At 42.2% G+C, this 25,689-nt stretch overlaps 1 protein-coding gene across 3 annotated transcripts in view; it reads left to right on the top strand.

The window, feature by feature from the left end:
* KNL1 (kinetochore scaffold 1) overlaps positions 1-25,689 on the top strand; it is a 67,526-nt gene that overhangs the window by 25,469 nt on the left and 16,368 nt on the right. For all 3 annotated transcript variants that reach the window (XM_061611430.1, XM_061611429.1, XM_061611431.1), the window contains exons 12-20: positions 1,842-1,909; positions 2,296-2,394; positions 2,822-2,937; positions 7,701-7,791; positions 10,326-10,442; positions 19,477-19,564; positions 20,352-20,435; positions 20,923-20,962; positions 21,056-21,157. In XM_061611430.1, the coding sequence (XP_061467414.1) occupies positions 1,842-1,909; positions 2,296-2,394; positions 2,822-2,937; positions 7,701-7,791; positions 10,326-10,442; positions 19,477-19,564; positions 20,352-20,435; positions 20,923-20,962; positions 21,056-21,157 (805 nt within the window). The remainder of the gene's footprint in view (positions 1-1,841; positions 1,910-2,295; positions 2,395-2,821; positions 2,938-7,700; positions 7,792-10,325; positions 10,443-19,476; positions 19,565-20,351; positions 20,436-20,922; positions 20,963-21,055; positions 21,158-25,689) is intronic.

The following is a 25,689-nucleotide window of genomic DNA, read 5'->3' as shown; positions in this document are numbered from 1 at the left end:
TGTGTTTTACTAATGGGGCATGTACTTTCTTAGTTCTAATACAACTTTTGTGTTCACAAATGCGTATTTTGATTTTCCTTGTGGTCATACCCACATACAAAAGTGGGCATGGACACTGCACAATATATATAAAAGCTTTAGTATCGCATGTAAATGAGTCTTTGATGTGAAATAACCTCTGGTCTCTAGGATTGGTAAATGATTTGACTTTATTGCAGTTGGAACATACACTACAATTGCCACATGGGAATTGACCTACAATGCTGCTGTTGTCTATAGTCCTATTGAGCAACTTAGGTGCTTTCAGACTCGAATGTACTAACAAATGCTTTAGATTAGATGCACGTTTATATGCAAGCAACAGATAATTCTTACAACATGGAATGTCCTTCAGGAGGTGCCAATGTTTATTAATGGATGCTTTATGGATGCTGCATATATGTCATATGTAACTGGTACAATCATCCTATGCCCAGGAGTATGCCTGTTCTTAGATGTAAGTAAGGTTGTACTGCTGATGTTTTTGGCTTTGTATAATACCTGTTTTAGGATCCTATGGGGATACCCTTTGTGTTGTAGTTATCTCATCAACACATTAGCTTGGGTAAGAAAATTCCTCATGTGACTACAATTCCTCCTTAACATCTGAGAATATGGCAGATTATGTCTGAGGTACATGGGATGGTAGCTGTCATACTGACGATATGAATTAACATCCGTTGGTTTCCTATAAATATTAGTAACTAAAGTCCCATGATTGTTTTTGGTCTCCACATCTAAAAAATGGATACACTTGGCATCATAAACAGTTTTGAATTTAATAGTGGGGTGCATGGTGTTATTGAATTTGTCAAAATCCTTAAGTCTACCTTCGGTACCTGTCCAAATCATTAAAATGTCATCTAAGTATCTCTTGTACAGCAATATCTCATTTCTGTAAGTATTGTTGTCACATAAAATATACCTTTTTCAAATTTATCCATAAAGATATTTGCCAATTCTGGAGCAAAGCGACACTCCATGGGTGTACCAGAAATTTGACAAAACATCTTATCTTGAAACTGAAAAGTTTTTTTCTTCAATACTAATTTTGCAAGTGCGCTCAAAAAAATAGTGGGAGGGTGCAGAATTTCCTGTTTATCTAAAGCAGCCTTTCCCAACCCGTATGCCTCCAGATGTTGTTGGACCACAATTCCCATCTTTCCTGACCATTGGCAATGCTGGCTGAGGCTGATGGGAGTTGTAGTCCAACAACATCTGGAGGCCCACTGGTTGAGAAAGGCTGATCTAAAGTCTCAGTAATAACATTGACAGTGGCAATGGGAAAACCAGTCTGGCCCAGCTATTGTAAGAAAATTAGGAGTTGCAGAGCTCTTCTATTCTATTCTCCCCCCCCCCCCGGCAAAAAGAACTCTGCTCCAGCTAATCCTTGCCAGAGGAAGAGGGTCTACTGGGTAGTTCTGTTGTAATCTACCTTGAATATTATTTTAATCCTACCAACAAAATAAAATTTGAAAAAGTTTGGTTCTAGTATTTTGAGAGAACAATTTTTGTCATAATTTCTACACTATTCATGATTTTTATAAACCTACATGTTATGGATTGGGGGTGGGGATCTACTTGGTTACAGGCACTTCTCTTCATTGTGAAGTTATTAAAGATCACCAGGACTGATTCTAAAAAAAGATCAGAATCCAGAGCAAAATAAAAATCCCTTCAGACCATTAGTCCAGCCTGATTCTAATTGAAGTGGTCTTTATTTAACATTGATCTGTTTTGGGTATTCTGTATATCTTGAGACACAACTTCTTGTTTGTTTAGCACATCTACTTTTTTCCTAGTTCAACAAAATAGTGAATTGGAGAATCAGTTTCTCATGGACAGCATTTGTGAACAAAATTTGCAGGAGGTATGTAAGAAGTTTAAAGTCCTGTAATTCTCTTCTCTCTGAATAAGTATGTTGCTGCAGTAATGGAATACCGTCCCTGGTGAGATCCAACAGACTTCTTCCTGTCTTAGATGAGCAATTTAAGAGTTTTTTATTCAAACAAGCTTTTGGCATTTCGCTTTATTGCTGTGTTAATTTGTTTTGTGCTGTTTCCCTTGATGTTACTACTTGATTTATCTTTTTAATTTTGTTTTTATGAATTGTGTTTGTACACTTCTTCAAATGTATTTTTATGCAGAAAAGTTGGTTATAAATGACATGAAATCAGTTACTGGTGGCTTTTGGTCTAGCACTCCAAAAACACTAAGCCTATTTTAAGTAGTTATGTGTAAATTCCTCATTTTCAGAAACTGCAGGAAGGTACTATCACAGTCCGTGAATTTTTCACACTCCTCCAAGTCCATTTTGTGATACAGAAGCCTCGCCAGAGTTTGCTCCCACCCAAAGTAAGTACAGAAACATACAGATTTACATTTAATAACATGTAAGGTATATATTTGTGAGCTGTTCCAAGACACACACTAGAAACTCATCCAACCTTTTCAACTTTGGGGGGGGGGATCAAGATCTAAACATTGCTTCCGCCTCAGCAGCAGTGAATAAGCTTCATGATGACTTATACCATATGGTAATAGAGATCCATTAGTGCTTGAATGGGTAGCTTTTCATGCTTGGCCAAAGTTCATTTGTCTTTCTTGCTGTGTCAGTTCTAATGAGACAAGCTACTGGAAAATTTAAAAAGTGTCTGGTCCCTTCAAAGCTGCTGCAGCAATAAAGACCTTGCTGTGATTCTTAGCTGTGGATATACATAATCTCTTTTGGATTTTTAAATGTATGAAACTCATTTGGCTTTTCTTTTTTTCTTCTCTATAGTGTGCAGTTTATGCAGGTCCTACCCCAGAAGATGAAATTCTGAGCCAGTACATTTATTGTCCTAAGTTACAGGCTTATGATGAAGATTGTCAAGCTCTCTGCAAGATAATAGAAGAGTAAGAAGTTTGCAGTTTTTGCTCATGGAGTGTATTTTTGTTAACATGCACTGAAATCTGGCAGGAATTGGTATTCAGTTGATCTCTTTAGCCAGGCTTGCATGACAATACTTAACTGAGAATTTTACAAGCTCTGATAAATACAGATACTGCAGTCTCCTTAAAGTATACCCAGACAATGCAGGCAGTTCTGTTCTCTTTTCTATATTTAGGTTTTCCTCCTTTCCTTAATTGTGCTCCTGACCCCTGATATTCCAGGATGCAGTAGCTTTATCAATTACCAGAGCCACCTTATAAACAAGGGATTAACATCAGGCAAATATCAATAGTTGTCTTTTTTTCTCAAACAAAAATGTTTCCACATTTGTTTTAGTGTGTTGGAATGGGTACTTTCTGCAAAAACAAAGACCAGGAGCAGACGGTGGCACAGATATGAACTGGTAATATCAAAAATCAGAGTAAAGCTAAAGAACAACAAAGCAATCATAATGCCAAAATACAATTTAAATAACATCCCAGAAGAATATAAAGATTAAATAAGGAACAGATTTGAGGCTTTAAACTTAGTTGACAGAGAACCAGAAGAAATATGGATTGAAGTCAGAGACATTAGCAGGCACTTTGGTACACCAGTGAGCTAAGGGCAATGAAACAGGCTGGATGACAGCTAGAACGCATGTGGCGAAAGATGCTGTGAGGCTGATCAGGCATGAGTAAAACATCATAACTGTGCCTACTGTGTGGTGGTAAGGGCAGTGAAGAAGGCTCACTTCTCTGCCTCCATCACATCCTCAAGTAGCTGTCCAGTGGAGCTTTAACATATTGTCAGGGGTCTGCTGACATCAACTCCAGGAGATGGAGTTTTAGACCCTTCGGAGGCCCACTGTGAATTGTTTGCTAGGCACTTTGAGGGTAAAGTTGCTCACCTCCGTAGCAGTCTTGATACCATCTTATCAGGAGGTCCATTCTGCACAACATAGGAAACGGACATTTAGTGTGGCAGCACCTACCCTGTGGAATTCCCTCCCCTTAAATATTAGGCAAACTGTCAACAAATATGGAAAACTAAACAATGGCCCACAGACTGGAAGTGTTCCATATACATCCCAATTCCAAAGAAAGGGGATCCCAGAGAATGCAGTAATTATCGAACTATTGCCTTAATATCTCAGGCAAGTAAAGTAATGCTCAAGATTCTACAATAAAGGCTCTTACCATATATGGAGTGAGAAATGCCAGACGTCCAAGCTGGATTTAGAAAGGGAAGAGGCACCAGAGATCACATCGCAAACATACATTGGATAATGGAATGGACCGAGGAATTTCAGAAGAAAATCACCCTGTGCTTTATAGATTACAGCAAAGCCTTTGACTGTGTAGATCATGAAAAACTATGGAATACTTTAAAAGAAATGGGGGTGCCACAGCATCTGATTGTCCTGATGCGCAACCTATACTCTGCACAAGAGGCGACTGTAAGGACGGAATATGGAGAAACTGATTGGTTCCCCATCGGAAAGGGTGTGAGACAGGGGTGTATTTTATCACCCTATTTATTTAATCTATATGCAGAACATATCATACGGAAAGCAGGATTGGACCAAGATGAAGGAGGTGTGAAAATTGGGTGGAGAAATATCAATAATTTAAGATATGCAGATGATACCGTACTACTAGCAGAAACCAGTAATGATTTGAAACAAATGCTGATGAAAGTTAAAGAGGAAAGCACAAAAGCAGGACTACAGCTGAACGTCAAAAAGACTAAAATAATGACAACAGAAGATTTATGTAACTTTACAGTTGACAATGAGGACATTGAACTTGTCAAGGATTATCAATACCTTGGCACAGTCTTTAACCAAAATGGAGACAATTGTCAAGAAATCAGAAGAAGGCTAGGACTGGGGAGGGCAGCTGTGAGAGAACTAGAAAAGGTCCTCAAATGCAAAGATGTATCACTGAACACCAAAGTCAGGATCATTCAGACCATGGTATTTCTGATCTCTATGGATGTGAAAGTTGGACAGTGAAAAAAGCGGATAAGAGAAAAATCAACTCTTTGAAATGTGGTGTTGGAGGAGAGCTTTGCGCATACCATGGACTGCGAAAAAGACAAATAACTGGGTGTTAGAACAGATTAAACCAGAACTATCACTAGAAGCTAAAATGATGAAACTGAGGTTATCATACTTTGGACACATCATGAGAAGACATGATTCATTAGAAAAGATAATAATGCTGGGGAAAACAGCAGGGAGTAGAAAAAGAGGAAGGCCAAAAATGAGATGGACTGATTCCATAAATGAAGCCACAGACCTGAACTTCCAAGTTCTGAACAGGGTGGTTCATGGCAGATGCTCTTGGAGGTTGCTGATTCAGAGGGTCATCGTAAGGCGTAGTCAACTTGAAGGCACATAACAACAACAAATATTAGGCAGGCACCATCTCTGTTATCTTTTTGACGCCTATTGAAGACTTTCCTCTTTCAACAAGCCTTTTAAGTTGAGACCTATCCCAGTCTGCGTCTGTTTTGGAATTGCTTTTTAATATATTCATAAACCTTTTAAAAATGTTCTTCATCATAGATGTTTTGAAAGCTTTTGTAAGTAATGTTTTTTAAAATGTTTTGTTTTAATGTGTTTTAAAGTTTGTTTATATGATATTTTAATGTTTTTGGTGCTTTTGTTTGCTGCCCTGGGCTCCATCTAGGTGGAAGGGCGGGATATAAATCTAATAATAATAATAATACAACAAACGGAGCAGAAGTGAATGAAGATGGGTGTGATCTAAGAAGAGATGATTGAGAATTTCCTTTGCTTTGCATTTTAGAATGAACTTAGTTAATTCACACCTCCGAGACCAGTATTCAGATTGAAGCATAAATATATAGATGAGTTCACAATTCTGCTAATTTTTCTGCCACACAGTTTGACTTGGATATTACAAGGTGGTCTAAGGACTGCCTATAATTTATTTTTCTTTTTTAAAGTTTTAAGTTGCTTGGAGCAATGGGAAAGGATGGAATTTGCCAGACCAGCTGAACATTCTCCAGGAAGCAGCTATACATCATTATGTGCTATCATTTCCTAGATAACTGTGTAGAAAAATAACGCTGTTGCCTTTGGTACATAGGGGCAGCTGTTTTCCCCACCCCACCCCTGAAGGGATATCACATAATGAATTATGGTTGCTTTTTGGAGCATTTTCAGAAATGTTTTCATGCAACAGGTGCTGCACTTTACAGCTGTTGCAGCAGACTGAAATTATAAAAGAAAGGAGAAAAACAAAAAGCTGTCCTCAGTCCACATCATAATTACATACCCCAAATTATTTTAAAATACTTTTCATGTGGATTTTTCTGTAATTCCACACAGAAATAGGACTTAATGGTGGGCACAGGCAAAATAGAAACCATCTAGATCAGGGGTTCCCAGACTCTTGTCCATGGACCACCAGTGGTCCATGAGCTTCATTCTAGTGGTCTGCAGCATGTCTGTAGAGTTGTAAAATCATACAGCATTTAGCACAGCGCATTACAATTGGTACAACAGGCAGAAAAATCATTAAGTGGTCTGTCAAGACCTTTAGCAGTTTTCATGTAGTCCATGGGATCAAAAGCCCAGCAGGTCAATGTGACTTGAAGGTCCAAGAGATCTTAGTAAGCTGTAGGCAAAATATGCGGTTGGGTAATAAATTTTCATGTTGAAGAGGTGAACCTATTAAAGGCCTTTTTTTTCTTTAAGAGTTTGGGAGACTTCATGCAGATAACTCATAAACATTTAAGCTGTAAGATCTCAAGCCCTGTGAGGTGCTTCTTCATATGCATCAGAGCATTTGAAGCCCTTCTTTCACAGATGCCTGTAAACTGTTTCTGAAAGTAGAGGGAAATCCTGAAATCCTCTCTAACAGAGCAGAAGAAGAAACAAGAAATATCCAAGTGGCCCATTTTTCAATCCCAACTAATATGTTTCTGTATAGTTTAAATTCTAAATTTGAGTGAGTTCTATTAATGATGTCAGAAGCATCCTGTAGTCAAGTGTGAATACTACAAATAACATAGGAAGAACATGGAACTCCCTCCCACTAGAAGTGAGGCTGCCACCGCCCCTATTGAGTTTCAGACATCAGGTTAAAACTTTTATTTTGGGAGGCCTTTGTGTCGTGAATGCTTTTCTGATGTTCTAAATTTTCTGATTTTTTTGTTTTTGCTTAATTTTTTGAGGTTTTAAATCTGTGAGATCTTAAAGTTTTGAGGTTTAATTTATGTTTTAAATTTTGTATATTGTATATTTTTATCATTGTAAGCCACTCTGAGCCTAGATGGTATAAAAAGTGGGATATACGTTTAAAAAAAATTAAAATAATAATTTCTTATTTTAAAAATAATAAACAAGAATCCTGCTGGATCAGACCAAAAGCTTATCTACCATTCCTAGAGGCACCCACAAGCAGGATATCACAATACCTGTTCCCCAATAAAATTCTGTTCACAGGACTACTAGTTTTAAATAGCTTTAACTTTAACTTTAAAAACTGAAGTACGGAATATATTCCTACTCATGGTTGTAGGTCATTTAATAATAATAATAATAATAAAATTTTATTTCTAGGCCGCCTATCTGGCCGAATTAACGGCCACTCTAGGCGGCCTTATTTGCATTACTTATTCTCTTAAAATGGGAGCACATCAGGAAGTTAATGTTATAATATATTAATGTTTTAATATATATATATATATTTATTACTTATTAATATTTCAGGTTAAAGTTGCCTGCAGGTGACCAAGATAAACTTATGGTGAATGTGAACAAAAGTCTATGGGAAGTAATGAGAACCTGTTCTGATGAGGAGGTATGGTCAACTGTCTCATTTTACACAGCTGTGGCTATTTATTTATTTATTTTGAAAACTTATGCCCCAACCTTCTAATGCATTTGCATCACTCTTGGCAGCTTGCAACAATTAGAAACAAAACAATTCCATAATAGAAATAAAACAACATGAAAACAAAAACAGGCTTAGCAGATCAAAACATTCTAAAATGAGGATCTATCATGAACAAATGCTTGCCAGGAAAGGAAAGTTTTAATCAGTTGATGAAAAACTGTAAGAGGGGACCAAATGGATCTCACAGGGAAGGTTACTCTGCAATCTGAGCATAGCCATCAGGAAGGGTCTCTGCAATAGATCTTACAGAGCAGGAAGATGATACAGGCAGAGATGGTCCCTCAGGTATCCAAGACCCAAGTCATTGTACTTTAAAGGTAAAATTGTGCCTAGAAACAAATGGGCAACTAGTGGAGCTGTGGAAGAATAGGTATAATGCAAGTCCAAGGGTGAGTACTCACTAACCTGCTTCCTGCTGCATTCAGAACTAAATGAAGTTTTTGAAAGACTTCAAAGGAAGCCTGGAGTGCATTGCAGTCATTAACCTGGATGTAACTGAGGCATGTTAGTTACTATAGCCAGGTTGTGGCCAGGAACAGACGCAGCTAGCATACCAGCCTAGATTGGGCAAAGACACTCCTGGCTACTGGGCATTCAGATGTAAAGCTCAATCCTTGTTGTTGTTATATGCCTTCAAATCGATTATGACTTATGGCAACCCTATGATCCCTAAAGTGCAAGCCTGAATTTTTCAAGGGGAATGCTATTCTATCCAACATAGGCTGAATTCCTTTTCAAGAATTATCTCCTCATTAGAAGCAACTCTGCCTGGATTAAGCTACAATTTATTACCCTCATCCACCCCATGACCTCAGGCAGTGGTTCAAGGCACCATCAGCTTCCCTGCTGCCATCTGCATACTGATGATAATGCACTCCAGTCCCTGGATAGTCTCTCCCATAGCATGAAGGATTCAGTGATACCTGAAGGACACTACATGACAGTGCCCAAGGTGTTGAACAGAAGTGCCCTAGCACCACTTTCTGGAAATTACCCCCAAGGAAGGCCCAAAACCACTGAAGATGATGCTTCCCAAGCCCGTTCTAGTCGGGTGATCCAGAAGGATACCATGGTTGATGGTATTAAAAGCCACTAAGAGATCCAGAAGAACCATTAGGTACACACTATTGGTAGATAAATCTACCAAAGTGACAACCTAGGTCCCAAAATCAGGCCTCAAGCTGGATTGAAATGGGCTTAAACAATCCATTTCAAGACTTCTTGAAGCTGAGACAGTATTACATACTCAAGCACCTTGCCCAAACATGGAAGTTTTGAGATTGGCTGAAAATTATCCAGCACAGTGGGATGCAGAGAAGGTTTTTTCCCCTGAAGATGTTACAACAGCTGGGGAACAGATGCAGCACTGGGGGACTGGAGGAGACCTGCCCTGGGAGTGCGTACCGAAGCATTTATTTATTATTTGATTTTATCCCACCCTTCCTCCCGGCAGGAGCCAGGGCGGCATCTGGGTGCTTGCTTGCTCACTCCTCTGGGTTGCTGTCTCCTGAGACAGCTGAAGTCCCTGGTAAGTGCTGCAAGGACTGGGACCCCCTGCCTGACCCTGACTCCAGAGAGAGGTTGCAGTTAATCTTGCAGCTTCTTGCAACAGCTCCTGGCTGGGTCATGGGGTATAAAAGCCTGGCTGCCCTTGGGTGGGGGTCTGCTGCGGGCTGGGTCACCACCAAAAGGGGTTGCCCCTTGGGGAGTCGCAAGGGCACAATCCCCTTCCATTTTTTTTAGACCGAACTAGAGGAGATTGGTAATGGGGAGGGCGTATGGCGCATGCGTAGTTCCTTCACAGGGTGAGAGCCTGTGCAGTGAACTGAACAATAGGAGAAAGTCACCAGATGTCCTCAGAGTGAGAGTCTGCAACTGGGAGAAGACTGGCCCTCTCTGGGTGTGAGTAGATGTGCCCTGTGTGAAAGATATTGAGTGGGTCTGACTGTTCCCAATTCTCTCAGATGCCTACTGGGATAGCTTGTTCAGGCAGGTTTTGGTGGGCTCACCATATCAGGTGTTTAGGAGGAGTCTTAGCAAGGACGGACATGGGTGATGCCATCCCAATTCCAGTGATCATGGGTAGAGGGAGGTATAGCCATGGGAAGGTAGTGAACTACCATAGAAGACGAGGACAAAGGCTATCTACACCTTGTTCCTCGCTCCCACTCCTCTCATGGATGGGTTCCTCATTATTCATTTCTGTATAGTTTCTTTTTATGTTTACTGCCAAGAAATGCTAATGATTAAGTGATATATAAATGTCTTTAAAAAATAAATGTCTGTATCCCAGAGATCAACCGGGGTTTCAACAGAATTGCCAGCTCCTCCCACTGCTGACCAAGCTGCATTTGAGGGGCTCTGTCATTTAAAAAAAAACCCTATTGTGTCCCTTTTCCCTTTATTTATCCTGTTACTGTCTTCCAATTTCACTGCAGCTGAAAGGCTTTGGAGCAGAGCTAAACAAAATGAAATCCTGTTTCACCAAGAAAAGTAAAGTTCTTGCTCACAGAGGAAAAGCAAAATTATATATGAAGTTGGTGCGAAATGGACAGGTAACTTTTTTTCATGTAACAAATGTGAGGCAATCTTAGAATACTTTTCCATATATCATTTTCCTTTTTATGTCCTGCCCTTCCTCCAATGGTCTCAGGACATCATATATAATATGAGGTCACCCTGTTTTTTTCTCTCATGGATGACAGAGGTCTCCAAGTGGGTATTGTAGCTCCCCTACAGCTCAGAGACAGGAATCGCTTCAACAGACATTTGTGCTCCTCCCCTCTTGCTGAGGCTCAGTTTTAGTTTCCTGCCAGCTCGGTGAACATCCTATTTGGTTCCTCTATTCTCCTTACTTAGATTGATTCCTTTTCTCGTGTTTTCCTATACATTGTTCTTGTGCTCTTCTGTCCTCCCCTTGTATTTCCGGGTGCTGTTTTTAAAAAAAGAAAGAACTTTCCCCTTTTCAAGTCTTTTTGCTGTTGAGGGTCTTACCTTTCTCTGAAAAGGCTTTGTCTTCTCTTCGCTTTCTTCCATTTCCTTCCTAAAAAACCCCCCAAAATAGCCTGTTAGACTTATTTGTAGATCTTTCCCACCTGTCATATCTGTCTTTATTTCTTAATGCCTGTCAGTCTGTCAGATTGGCAATGGAGAAACTCAGCACTAAAGACAACATTCAAAGAAACAGCAGGCAAAAAAATCAGGGCAGCACTCAGCTGTAGCTGTGTTCAGTTCCCAGCCCGTTCATCTTCCCCCCCATTTTACAGAGAAAGCCGTCTGTGCTTACTAATGACCCTGATGAGGGAACTTTTTCAGGCTCTCGCTTTAGGGGCTGTTCTGCATCGGAAGCATTCCCAGGTAGGGAATCCATGGACTCTGCGGGGTTAAGGGAAGCGGTGGTAGCAGCAGGAAGCGGAGAGATAGCGCCCGCCATTATGAGGCTGATGGTGGCAACGGGTGCTATTTTGGATAGCGGGATGATGATGGCCGCCATTTTGGATAGCGGAGCCAGGGCACCCACCATTTTGGATCAAGGCAGGCCGCTGATGCTCACAATAACACCACAGAGGGAAGCAGCACCCCCCATTGATTTAGGCAGCAGACCAGCACCGCCCGTCTCTACACAGCCTTTGCCACCTGCTGCCTCATGTTGCCACCCTGCCAGAGACACGGCATACACAATATACAGACCTGCCTTATCTGTCCCCTAATGGTGCTGCACACCTTGAGTTGCTGTCTTCAGATGAAGAAGGCACTGGGGCTTTACAGCAGAGCCGGCAGAATCAAATGGAGGAGCAGCAGTATGTATCAGGAATGGATGGGTCGCAGAGTACTGCCCCCCCTCCATCTCAGAGCGGCAACATTTGCCAGTGGTCCTGCTGCAGCAGCAGCAGCAGCCACTTCAAGTCCCGCTGCAGCGGCAGCTGCTCCAAGTACTGTGGTGTGATCTATTTTCCCACATGGTCCTCCAGCACCTTAGGGAGGCGATGATTGGAGATTTGGCTAACAAATTGGCAAGGATATGTGCACCAAAACGTTCTTTGTCCCCCCCCCAGGTGCTACAGATTTGGACCCCCCGCACTTAAAGAAGCATTCAAGGGGGCAGCAGGAGGAAAATTTGTCTTCCCCTAGTCCGTTTGCAGTCACTAGAGGGCACAGTTCAGTATTAAGAACGAGACAGGACATGCCTGCAGAATGTGATTCTCAGCCTGAGGTTGAGGGAGACAATGTATTAGAAGAGTGATGGTTTAGCAATGGTTCTGGCATTGATGAGCTAGTGCTAGCAAGGCTATTCATGGACGTTTACTTTCCTCCTTTGTTTGCTGAAGTGATAGCTGCTCTAGGTTTGTCTCCCACACAGCAACAGCAGCAACAGGAGCCAGTCTCCAAAAGTGCTCTAGTGTTACCAGTCCCTAAAACTTCAAGTAGATGCATTCCATTACCAGCTCCATTTAAGGCCATAATGAAATCAGAGTGGATGCCCCACTCCAGTGCAGGAAGGGTATTAACATCGCAGATAAGTTTTATGTTCTAGATGCTGACGTCATGGAGCACCTCCGGACTCTAGCAGTGGATGGCCCAATCTCTGCCCTGCTCTCTCATGCTCTTCTGCCCCAGGATGGGGATGTGCAGCTGAAAGACCCAAATGAGTGAAGGTCAGATACAGCCCTTAAACGTTCTCATGATGCGAATGCTTCTGTGGCAGCTTCAGTTTTTGCTAGGGTGGCATTACTGTGTGTCAAAGACCTGTTAGATAATGCTGGTTAAGACCCAACTAGGGTAAGGAAAACTCTGCTGAAGGTTTCCAGATCCTTGACATTTATAGCGGATGCGACCATGGACTCCACCCAATTCTCAGGCAGGGCTATGGCAGCAGCAATGGTCGCTCGCAGACACCTATAGTTGAACCACTGGGAGGTGGACGCTTCATCATGTCCAAATCTGGCTTTGGTACCTTTTTCTGGCTCAAAGTTGTTTGGTGAGACAGTGCTGAAAGACATTCTGGTGGAGACGAAGGACAAAAAGAAGATGGTGCCATTGCAAAGTTGGGAAGATAGACACCCATTCAGGCGCCCTTTCGCCTCTTTTCAGTCTTTTCAGTCTTTTCAGTTCTTTTCAGTTCTTTTCAGTTCTTTTGTGGCCCCAGGCTTGCGGGTCGCAGTAGGGGCTTCAGAAGTGGCCATCCCTCTTGGAACAGATTGCGGTTCCAGCAAAAGCCTCAACAAGTTGCTTTCCCCAGGAATTCTTATGGCCAAGGGAGACAGGGACGCCAGAACCAGCAGTGTTTCTGACTTGGTGCAGGTCCCGCCAGCAGGGGGAAGACTCAGCTAGTTCTCCCATCGCTGGCAGGGTACCACTTAGGACAAGTGGGTGCTTAAGATCATCAACAAGGGATACAGGATAGAGCTGTCAGAGTGTCCGCCTGCCAGATTCCTTCCTTCACCCGTTTCCAGTTCCATAGTGAAGCAACAAGCGGTCTCAAGTGAGATTTGTCACTTGTTAGACATCTCTGCAATTGAAGAAATTCCTTTCGGCGAATGTTTCTCAGAGCTCTACTCAGTCTTCTTGGTGGGGAAGGATGGAATGTGGTGCATGGTACTTGACCTCAAATTCCTCAATGGCTTTGTTACTCAGTGGAAGTTCAGGATGGAGACTCTAATGTCCATCAAGGAGGCCCTTCAGCCCCGTGATTTCCTGGCATCAGTGGACTTGAAAGAAGCATACCTACATATTCCAATTTTTCCAGCGTACCAACAGCTGCTACATTTTTATTACAATGAAGAGCATTACCAATTCAGAGCCTTACCTTTCAGCTTGGCATCTGCTCCATGAGTCTTCACCAAAATAATGGTGGCTTTAGTGGCCAGTCTTTTGATACAAGGCTTGCATGTATACCCTTATCTGGACAATCTTCTGATCTGTTCCAAGTCTCTTCATCAGGCACAGGAGGACATCCAGATCACATTGGCGCACCTAAAGGACCATGGCTTCTTAGTGAACATTCTAAAGAGCCAGCTTGACCCATCACAACAGCTGCAGCACTTGGGGGCATGGCTGGACACTGTTCACCAGTCCATCTCTCTCTCACCAGAAAGGGTCCACAAAATCACAACCATGGCAACTGAGTTGGCTCAGGCGATGTCAGCAGACATGATGAAGCTGGCAAAGTTGTTGGGCATGATGGCCTCCACGATAGGAATCACTCCATGGGCTCATTTGCATTCTTCCCCGCTGCAATGGCTGCTCCTCCAGTACCAGGATGACATTGTGCACTACAGGCACCGGTATGTCCTTATTCCCCGACATGTCAAGAATTCCCTGCTATGGGGGGAGTCAACAACATCTCTGCAGAGGGGTGTCCCTCTGCAGGATCCACCTCGTTCCCTCATCACTACCGATGAGAGTCTCAAAGGATGGGAGCTCGCTGTCAGGGCCAGTATATACATGGTGTGTGGTTGCCAATAGAATGGCACAGAAGTATCAACTGGCTGGAGCTTTGAATGGCACATCTGGCTCTCTGCCACTTCTTCCACTCTCTCAAGTTCCCAGATGTGCTGATTCGCAATGACAACACGACAACCCAGGTCCACTTGAACAAAGAAGAGGGCACTCGGTCACTGGCTCTCCACACAGAAGCGATGGCCATGCTTTCATGGGCAGAGCAGCACCTCTCCTCAATCTGAGCGGAATACATCCAGGGTCACTTGAATGTAACAGCAGATTGGTTGAGTCGACGGCAACTGTTTTTGGGGGAGTGGTCTGTCAACAAAGAGGTGTTCAATTCTCTTCAGGCAAGATTCGGCACAGTCTGGATAGACCTGTTCACTTCTGAGGAAAACCATCAGAAGCAACGCTTCTTCTCTCACTACCTGAGTCAGAGGGTAGAACAACTGGATCCTCTAGAAATCCTTTGGCCAAAAGGCCTGCATTATGCATTTCCTCCAGCACCACTTTTGTCCAGGGTGGCCAAGAAGATTCGATTAGAGAGGGCCCAAGTGGTGTTGATAGCCACAACGCCCATGGTTTTTGGACATCATCCACCTGACCACTTCGCCACCATTCCAGCTCCTTTCACGCCCAGACCTGCTTCATCAGGGGCCTTTGCTCCACCTAGACCCCCAGTGGCTTCAGCTGACTGCTTGGAAATTGAGTGCTAGCGACTGTTGAACTCAAGAATTCCTTCAGAGGTATTGACAACCATCTTAGCGGCCAGATGCCCATCTACCATTCGAATTTACCAGGCGACATGGGCTTTTTTTGCCCATGGTGCAATAAAAAGGGGGTCAACCCGGTATCGGCTAGTGTGTCTGAAGTGCTGTTATTTCTTCAGGATGGTCTTCAGAAGGGTATACGTCCTAACACTTTATAGAGACAAGTGTCAGACTTATCTGTTTTGCAGGGGTAGCCATCTGATTCTCTCGCTGCACATCCATTGCTGAAGTGATTCCTCTGGGGATTTATAGTTATCAGTCCACCAGTTCTTCATTGCTTTCCCACCTGAAGTTTGCATTCAGTTCTACCTGCCCTACAGAAGCCTCCCTTCGAACCACTAAGTACAGTTCCTTTAAGGATTATGTCATTTAAAACAGCTTTCTTGGTGGCCATTACATCTGCACAGAGGGTGTCAGAGTTACAGGCTTTATCAGTAGAAAAACCACTATGTACCTTTTATAAAGGCAGTGTAGTGCTATGCACAAATCCAACCTTTGTTCCTAATGTGAACACAGTTTTTCATAGACAGCAGGAGTTAATCTAGCCTTCTTTCTGTCCTCACCCTTCTCATCCCAGGGACAAGGCATGGGACTCCTTAGACATCAGGCGTGTGCTAAAGGTGTCCATTAACAGAACTGAGCTTTTTAGGTGATCTGACTCACTATTTGTGTCTTTCCATCCAGCCACTATGGGAAAGCAAGTGTCTTCTGCAACGTTGGCTCGTTATATTATTATTAATATTAATATTTTTATTTATACCCCGCCTTTTGGCGAAAGGCCCTCAAGGCGGCTTACAAAGAAAAAATAAATACAAGTATAAAAATACATCAATGAAAGCAATACAATTTACAAAAATTTAAGGTAAATAACAAATAACATTATTAAGAAAAAAATAATAGTCTGGCTTACAATTAAATGGTTCAGAAATGCCTGCATCTTATTTAGATCAGGTCACCAGAAAAACAAAGGGCCTCCAACTGCAGTCAGACGGGGGGGGGAGGACTGGACTAGACCACACCGGACTGCAGGTGAGGAGTCCATTTCTGAATGCTCCTACCTGCATAGAAGGGAGAAAGATTCAGCCTAGCCCATTTTTTGCTGTGCTAGTTTTTTATCTGCAGGGAAGCATTAAAAAAAGAGCACATCTCCACCACCTGCAGGCTGAAGTAGTATACAGCCTATCTGACCACTTCCAACCTGTCCCATTCTGCTGCAGCGGCACTCAAGGCGTCAGGATGTTCAACTCTGGTCAGGGCCTCAGTTTTCCTTAATGAGAGGGAGAGAAATCTGCTTTGCAGTGAGCCATGCCTTTGGGCATCTTCCCTGCTTCCCCCCTCCTGCACTGACCACACCCCAGCCGCCACGCTCGAAGGTTTTCCCACCTGGACAAAGGGCACATCAGGTGACAGCCTCGCCCTGACGTCTTCCACCCACTGCATGGGAATGCGGAGGGGGGCCAAGTCTGTCACCATGCCGCCAATGCTGTGCTGCGTCACAAAGGGGAGTAGCAAGTCTTTAGCAAAGCCGACGAGCAGGTGGAAGGGGACGCATAGCTCCTTGCACTCCTTGGCCACTTCCTTGAGGCCTCTCATCAGGAAGCCAAAATGGCAGATGGTGGCCTCCAAGAACTTGGGCACTAGGCAGAAGCAGACGTGCAGGGGGAGCTTCTGCTTCAGGGCCAGGCGCTGAGCATAAGGAAAGGCCCAGTTATCTCCAGGTGACGCTGCTGCTGCCGCCATCACTGCAACTTTCCTGTTGCTTCCCAATCCATCTGATGATAAAGCGTCGTCAGGTTCCATCGACCCAGGTGGCTTCTGCTTTCTCCTCTTCTGAGGCATGGCCGGCACCATCCCTGACAACCCAAAGAGGGTGTGCAGCGTCCACGAGCCCCAGGGGACTCTGAGATAGGATGAGGCACAGGCAAAACCTTCCAGGGTGCAGCTTTATGAATGAACCCCCAAGCGGATAGAACACTGCAACATTCACTCACAGGCCTGTGACATCACTTGTTTTTTAAGGATTAAGGCTTGCATCTCACTATCATATGAGGCCCTTCATCTGCCTTCACCTTTACATATTACAGCACACTCCACATTGGCAGCTTTTTCCATGAATGCTCCACTAGTAGATATCTGTAGAGCAGCGACCTGGTCCACTCCTAACACGTTCACAAGACACTATAAAATTGACCAGTATGCCTTGGCGGAGGCTTCATTTGGCTGCAGGGTTTTACAACAAGTCCTGCCGACCTCTGACCCACCCTAGGTCTACTGCTTTAGTACGTCCCACTTGGAGACCTCTGTCATCCATGAGAGAAGGAACAGTTTATTCTTACCGTAAACGGTGTTTCTTCATGGATGGCAAGAGGTCTTTGTGATGTTCCTGTATTAGTGTAAATAGGGTAAGTGCTGGTTGTATAGGAGATACATGGTAAGTAGAATGAAAGAGGAAGGGGGAGTGAATGGGCAGTAGAATGCTGGATGATTGGCTGAATGTTTAAAATGGCTGACAGTATAAAAGGAAGTATGACAGGTAAATCTGGGTGGATGTGAGGTGGATGTGAGGTGGACGTTGGTGGGTTTGAGAGAGTTGTTTGTCAGGAGAGCGTGGAGAAGGAGGGGGGTGGAGTTCGGATTAGTATTAGATAAAACCATATGCTTATGTGCCTTATGAAGAAATCTTGTTAATCTTGTTCTCTGTGTTATTTAATAAATACTTAATTTGGTTTACCAGAGGCCTGATCCTTGGCTGGGTTTCACAGACCAGAAGGGAGGGTGAGGTAAATAACCAAGGCTGAAGAGTGGCAAATGGTGGCAGCGGGTGAAAGGAAGAATATAACACCACAAGTATTCAGAGCAAACCAGAATTATAAGCAGTCTGAGTAAATCAAAGGGATTGGGACAGCTTAAGCACGCAGTCACAGAGGTAACCTAATTGAGGGAGACTCAGGCAGAGTCTCTGGGAATACTGGTTATAGGACGTGACTGGTGGTGCTGCCTAGCAGGGGGATCTGTTGAGATCTATGCTAGAGCGGAGAGGGAAACCATAAAAAAGGACAGTCCGGACTGGTGGAGTCCCTGGTGGTGCCTAGAGACAGGCAGTAACCACGAGCAGGTAGGAACCTGACAGGGGGAGCCAGGGAAGGGCGTCACAGTCTCCAAGGCCCACCCTTGCAGTTTTCTGGTGGAAGGGACAGTCAGTGAGTGCCATGACTTTTCCTGTCTGGTTCGTGGTTGGCCATGTTACTAACACTCTTTGTTACTATCAAGTTTGTATGTTCTATGTTTTCATCTTTGAATTTATTTTGAGGCTGAATTCCGGAGCTTTCCAAGAAATGAAACTGAGCCTCAGCAAGAGGGGAGGAGCACAAATGTCTGTTGAAGCGTTTCTTGTCTCTGAGCTGTAGGGGAGGTACAATACCCACTTGGAGACCATTTGTCATCCATGAAGAAACACCGTTTATGGTAAGAACAAACTTACTTCTCACGACAACTCTTGATATAGGTTAGGTTGAGAGATGATGGCTCTCCCAAGGTGAGCTTCATGCCTGAAAAAGGATTTGAACTAAAGTGTCCCTGGTTAAGAGTCCAGCGTTGTTACTGCTGCATTTTTGCAATTATCGAAGAGTGTACAAAAAATCTGGTACACTCTGAGAGAGGAATTTTGTTTTACTCTGTATTTATCTTGAACTCTAGATATTTCTCCACATTTGTAATATGGAATAAAATGGAGAAAGCATAAGTGCTAGATGAGTTGGGCATCTTATTCTGGAAAGTATGGGGGGGAAAGAGAGTTTCAAGTTAACTGTTAGATCTGTAACTAAAACATATGATCCTGTTATCCCATTCTACAACTCTGCTAGTTTGATGTACTTCACAATTCTTTTTATTTCTGTTCTCTAATATGTGAAGTAGGTTTAGATTTAGAGATAATGACTTGTTCAAGTCTGCATAGTGAACTGAGTTCTCATCTGAACCAGGGATTTCTACATCAGCAGTCCAGCTAGTGTACCAAACTGTCTTTATTCTAGTTCTCTCCTAGAAATCACTGAAAAGGCATAACCACTCTGGTGTTCTCTCCTAAATCTTTAATGTGGTACTATGAAGTGATTTCATTTAGGCATAGTAAACTGTTTGGGATGCTGCAGTGTTGCTGAAACGAAGCATGTGTAGACCAGATCCATCCTCTGGATGGCAACCACATGTAATAGATGGGTATATGTATAATTGAGAAATATTTTAAAAACTGGTTTTATTTGAGAATTAGCAAGCAATTATTATTAAAGGGCATTCCTAAGATAAAATCTAGCCATACTATAATTAAAAAATACATTACAGATTAAAATGATGTTCTAAATATCACATTTTTCCATTTAAGCTTCAGTGGGAAAAATTACAATCAAGGCTGGCTAAAGTAGAAGAACTTTTGAAAGAAATGGATAGTTGTCTTCTTGCTCTGGAGACAGGTACAACCTCAACAATTTCTAGATAATTCTACATTTCTGATAAAGCTAACTTTAATGACATTAGTTGCCTTCAGCAACTAAAGAAAGCAAAAAAAAAACCAGCATTATGTTCCTACAACATAATTTGTTTGGTTGGTCTAGAATTAAGCAGAGCTAGACATACTTTGTGTCAAAAAGAAATCAAAAGTCTATACAAATTTAGATCACAGGAATAGGACGCTATGAGCCATGCAGAGAAACAGAGAGCTCTGCAGGATACGAAAAGACTTTCTGAGCAATGAAAGTTGTGCTGTAGCACCATTTGGTTTTTTACGTTTTTGTGCATACAGTCTGCACGTCCTCAGTCTATACGATAATGGATGGACTGCTTTTTGCGGAAATGGAGTCTTGCAAGAAGTAAGATTTTATGCTGTGGTATCTGTGGTATACAGTCCCTTCTTATAGGACTGCTGGAAGATAACTAACTAAGGGCTTTCTTTTTTCCTCACTATCCTGCCAGATCTGTGAACATAATATACTTGAAACAAGAGCTCTATCATATATTGTCACCTGAAACTTTTATATATTTCCTTTTATATTCTCTTGAATTGTTTATTGAAAGTATAGAGAAAAGCCACTATTAAATACCACTACAATATTTTGTGGAATACACCTGAAACTCCAAATTGGGAACCTATTACATTTCTTGCTAAACTGGTAAAAGGTTACATTTCTTGCTAAACTGGCTAGGGTTTATGTGTAGCATTTTTTGATTGAAAGCTCTTGTAAAACACTTATTGATTTTTAGAAACTGCTAAGTTGGAAGAGTCTGAGTCAGATGTCAATGATGCCATGGCAGAATACAAGTCCAAACTGAGAGAATCTGAGAGAGGTAATGGGATGGTTTTAGCTTCATGACATAGAAGGCTGTGAAGGCACTGGGTTGGTTGTACTTGTGTTTATATACCGTCCAAATCTTTTTACTACCTGACTTGTGGAATACATCTCTCTGTCCTAGCATTGCATACAAATTAAGGCAATCTTTTCCTGTATTTAGGATTGCTTTGACTAAGCTATGTAGAGATTCCTACATTTGTAATATGATGTGCTCTGGAAAGCTGTGGTTGGCTGCATCTTTCCAGGGCATGTACGTTTTGTGTACATGCTGTGAACTGAACATCTATAGGCTCTTAATATATTAAACCTTGTGTGTAGGATTCCCTCAACCCTACACAAATTCCATCCATATAGGGATTTCACTGAGCACAATTGGGCCTTAGGGAGGAAAGTTAATAGCTTGTTAAGACCTAGACTTGCTTAATCAGACACAATAAACAGGCTTTCATCAACTGTTTGATGTGTGTTTTCCCAACTCTTAGAGCTGGAAAACTGCAGAGCCCAAGAAGAAGCACTTCAAAGGTAATACTGATATTTTGTGAAAAATTATTGGTTTTTAACAATATTCTGGGTATTTTGCTCACATTTTGTGCTTCTCTTGTTGTGTTCCTTCAGAGATCAAGCAAATGTTAAACATCAAAAGAAAAACATAGCTTCTGAAATAAGCCATCTTGAGGAACATGAAAAAAGATGTCAGGAACTCATAGAGAACTACAAGTAAGTAAATTCAGTTAAAGGGGATCTTACTGGGAAGGGAATATAACCGGACTAACTGTCTAGTTAGTTCATTCCAGTATTTCCTTGTCCCTGTTTACCTGAGATTAATATCTCTTAATTTCATCTGTATGTGAAGTAAATCTAGAGCAGGGTGAGAAAACTGTGACCCTGCAGATGTTGTTGGATTATAGCTTCCATCATGCTTGCAGGCTTCCCATGGGCAACTAATTGGCCACTGTGAGAACAGCATGCTGGACTAGATGGTTATTACTGTGGTCCAGCAGGCTGTTCTTATGTTCTTATCATCCCTGACTAATGGCCATGTTGGCTGGGGCTGATGGGAGCTGTAGTCAAACAACATCTAGAGGGTCACAAGTTTCCCATTCCTGGTCTAGAATATAATTGGATTGTTTCATGACTCCCTTTCATCCTCAAACAGAGGATGGCATGGTCTTTATAGGAATTATTTTTACTGTTTTGGAAAACATATTTACGTTTAATTATGTTTGTTATAGGCTTTGTAAAGTAACAGACTGAGGGTTGTATCCAGTGCTTTGTGAGTGGCATTCCACTGATGCAACGTGATTTGTGTGCCCCCGAAATCTGTTCCAAAGAGTTCCCCAACCCTCTGGAACAAATTCTGAGGGTACAGGAATTTGCTGCAGGGAAGAGGAGAGGAAAGTTCCATTGTGCAAGTGGAAGTCTGTTGTGCGTGCAGACTGGCAATGTTGCATAAAACATTAGTTCTCAAGTTAATCTTTTAAGAAATATTTCAAGAATATTAAACAGCAATAAAACTCTTCTACAATACCACCGGGATAAATATAGAGTTAAATCCATGCTACTTATTCTTATAACAACGTATCACATTAATACCCTATCTCTTGAGAAGCGTGCTATACTATAATCAACATAGATACTTCAGTTTTGTGTAAATCTCTTAATTTTTTTCTCCCTTTTCATCTTGTATAACTTGAGAGTTTAGCTGTTTCTTCTATTTATAAATCATATCTTCTTTTAATATTTTGCATCACATGTTTTGCAGCCTCTGTCATATGCAGGGCTGGCTCCAGGCATGCAGGGGCCCTTGGGCATTAGCTTGCCCTAGCCCCCCAGTGGGTGGGTGGGTGTGCGCGTACGCATGTGCACGCAGCCCCGCTGCACGCCCCCCCACGGCCCCCCTACCTGTCTAGTCTTTACCATTGCCCTTAATGAAGATGGCGGCCACATTTTCCCTAAGGGGAATGAAGCCTCCGCCGCCATCTTTGTTGATTGCACACGTGCGTGCTATGCACACACATCTCTGCCATCAACTAAGATGGCGGCAGCAGATTCAGTCCCTTAGGGAAGCTATGGCTGCCATCTTCATTAAGGGCAATGTAAAAAGCCGGCTGACAGGTAAGTGGGGTGTGTGGGGGGGGTGTGGATCGTGGAAGAGGAGCGGAGGGTCCCTCAGGGGCTCCTGTAGCTCCAGGGCCCTTGGGCCAGTGCCCAACCTGGCCGCTCTTTAGACCCGCCCTGGTCATATGGGCTATCAGTTGCCCTTGCTCTTTTAGGGTATATGTGTTAGCCAATAAAAGCAAAACAGAATCTAGATCCAACTATATTCTTATTGTCCTCACTATTATATTTATTTGTAGCCAAAATTGTTTTCCTTGATCATGTGTCCACCAGATATGAGAATAACACCCAATACTTAAGCCATATTTCTACATTTATCATCTAGATTCCCATATATCCTATGTGATCTATCCGGCATCATATTTCATTCTAGCCATTACCCTAAAACAATTTTCTTGTATATTTAAACACAAACAGAAATTATATCCAGTCTCCCAGATGTATTCCCAACATTCAAATACTGTTTAGTTTCCTAGATCTTGACCCCCATTGCAACATATAGTTGTATACTTGTTCAAAATAAAAAGCAATTATTTATACACTTCTGATTTTAAGAAATTTTTATATTTCCTGAAATAAGTTTTCAAAATTTGTACTTTCCCTTTCCTATGTTACTATCACAGCTGGAAGTATTTGCATCACAGAAGAGACTCTACATATGGAACTTGTTTCATTTTTTCACACAACCAAAACTAATTCCCCTTGTATAAGTCTGTGTATTTGTACATCTTTCTCTTTCCAGTATCGTACTTGCCAATTCTTATTAAATTTGTATACAGTTGCTATAATTGGGCTTTGGTGGGACTTACTTTTCTTTTATATTTGTCCTATATATTTAACAAATTATTAATTACAAAATATATTTTTCCTTTTCTTATTTTCCATCCCCTGTGAATATACAGGATGTACTGTTTCATTTGAAATTTAAAAATATATTGTTGTGGGAGTAATATCTATTGCAGCTGATCTTGCAAATAAGGGCAGATTTAACTTCTAAGAACATAAGAAGAGCCTGCTGGATCAGGCCAGTGGCCCATCTAGTCCAGCATCCTGTTCTCACAGTGGCCAACCAGGTGCCTGGGGGAAGCCCGCAAGCAGGACCCGAGTGCAAGAACACTCTCCCCTCCTGAGGCTTCTGGCAACTGGTTTTCAGAAGCATGCTGCCTCTGACTAGGGTGGTAGAGCACAGCCATCATGGCTAGTAGCCATCGATAGCCCTGTCCTCCATGAATTTGTCTAATCTTCTTTTAAAGCCGTCCAAGCTGGTGGCCATTACTGCATCTTGTGGGAGCAAATTCCATAGTTTAACTATGCGCTGAGTAAAGAAGTACTTCCTTTTGTCTGTCCTGAATCTTCCAACATTCAGCTTCTTTGAATGTCCATGAGTTCTAGTCTTATGAGAGAGGGAGAAGAACTTTTCTCTATCCACTTTCTTAATGCCATGCATAATTTTATACACTTCTATCATGTCTCCACTGACCCACCTTTTCTCTAAACTAAAAAGCCCCAAATGCTGCAACCTTTCCTCGTAAGGGAGTCGCTCCATCCCCTTGATCATTCTGGTTGCCCTCTTCTGAACCTTTTCCAACTCTAGAATATCCTTTTTGAGATGAGGCGACCAGAACTGTACACAGTATTCCAAATGCGGCTGCACCATAGATTTATACAACGGCATTATGATATCGGCTGTTTTATTTTCAATACCTTTCCTAATTATCCCTAGCATGGAATTTCCCTTTTTCACAGCTGCCGCACACTGGGTCGACATTTTCATTGTGCTGTCCACTACAACCCCGAGGTCTCTCTCTTGGTCAGTCACCGCCAGTTCAGACCCTATGAGCGTATATGTGAAATTCAGATTTTTTGCTCCAATATGCATAATTTTACACTTGTTTATATTGAATTGCATTTGCCATTTTTCCACCCATTCACTCAGTTTGGAAAGGTCTTTTTGGAGCTCTTCGCAATCCCTGTTTGTTTTAACAACCCTGAACAAGTTAGTGTCATCAGCAAACTTGGCCACTTCACTGCTCACTCCTAATTCTAGGTCATTAATGAACAAGTTGAAAAGGACAGGTCCCAATACCGATCCTTGAGGGACTCCACTTTCTACAGCCCTCCACTGGGAGAACTGTCCGTTTATTCCTACTCTCTGCTTTCTGCTTCTTAACCAATTCCTTATCCACAAGAGGACCTCTCCTCTTATTCCATGACTGCTAAGCTTCCTCAGAAGTCTTTGGTGAGGTACCTTGTCAAACGCTTTTTGAAAGTCTAAGTACACTATGTCCACTGGATCACCTCTATCTATATGCTTGTTGACACTCTCAAAGAATTCTAATAGGTTACTGAGACAGGACTTTCCCTTGCAGAAGCCATGCTGGCTCTGCTTCAGCAAGTCTTGTTCTTCTATGTGCTTAGTTAATCTAGCTTTAATAATACTTTCTACCAGTTTTCCAGGGACAGAAGTTAAGCTAACTGGCCTGTAATTTCTGGGATCCCCTCTGGATCCCTTTTTGAATATTGGCGTTACATTTGCCACTTTCCAGTCCTCAGGCACGGAGGAGGACCCAAGGGACAAGTTACATATTTTAGTTAGCAGATCACCAATTTCACATCTGAGTTCTTTGAGAACTTTTGGGTGGATGCCATCCAGGCCCGGTGATTTGTCAGTTTTCATATTGTCCATTAAGCCTAGAACTTCCTCTCTCGTTACCACTATTTGTCTCAGTTCCTCAGAATCTCTTCCTGCAAATGTTAGTTCAGGTTCAGGGATCTGCCCTATATCTTCCACTGTGAAGACAGATGCAAAGAATTAATTTAGCTTCTCTGCAATCTCCTTATCATTCTTTAGTACACCTTTGACTCCCTTATCATCCAAGGGTCCAGTCGCCTCCCTAGATGGTCTCCTGCTTTGAATGTATTGATAGAATTTTTTTTTGATGGTTTTTATGTTCTTAGCAATGTGCTCCTCAAATTCTTTTTTAGCATCCCTTATTGTCTTCTTGCATTTCTTTTGCCAGAGTTTATGTTCTTTTTTATTTTCTTCATTCGGACAAGACTTCCATTTTCTGAAGGAAGACTTTTTGCCTCTAAGAGCTTCCTTGACTTTGCTCGTTAACCATGCTGGCATC

The sequence above is a fragment of the Rhineura floridana genome, chromosome 2 (assembly GCF_030035675.1).
Source record: "Rhineura floridana isolate rRhiFlo1 chromosome 2, rRhiFlo1.hap2, whole genome shotgun sequence".
Taxonomy (NCBI): Eukaryota; Metazoa; Chordata; class Lepidosauria; order Squamata; family Rhineuridae; genus Rhineura; species Rhineura floridana.
This window is presented reverse-complemented; position numbering and strand designations above follow the sequence as displayed.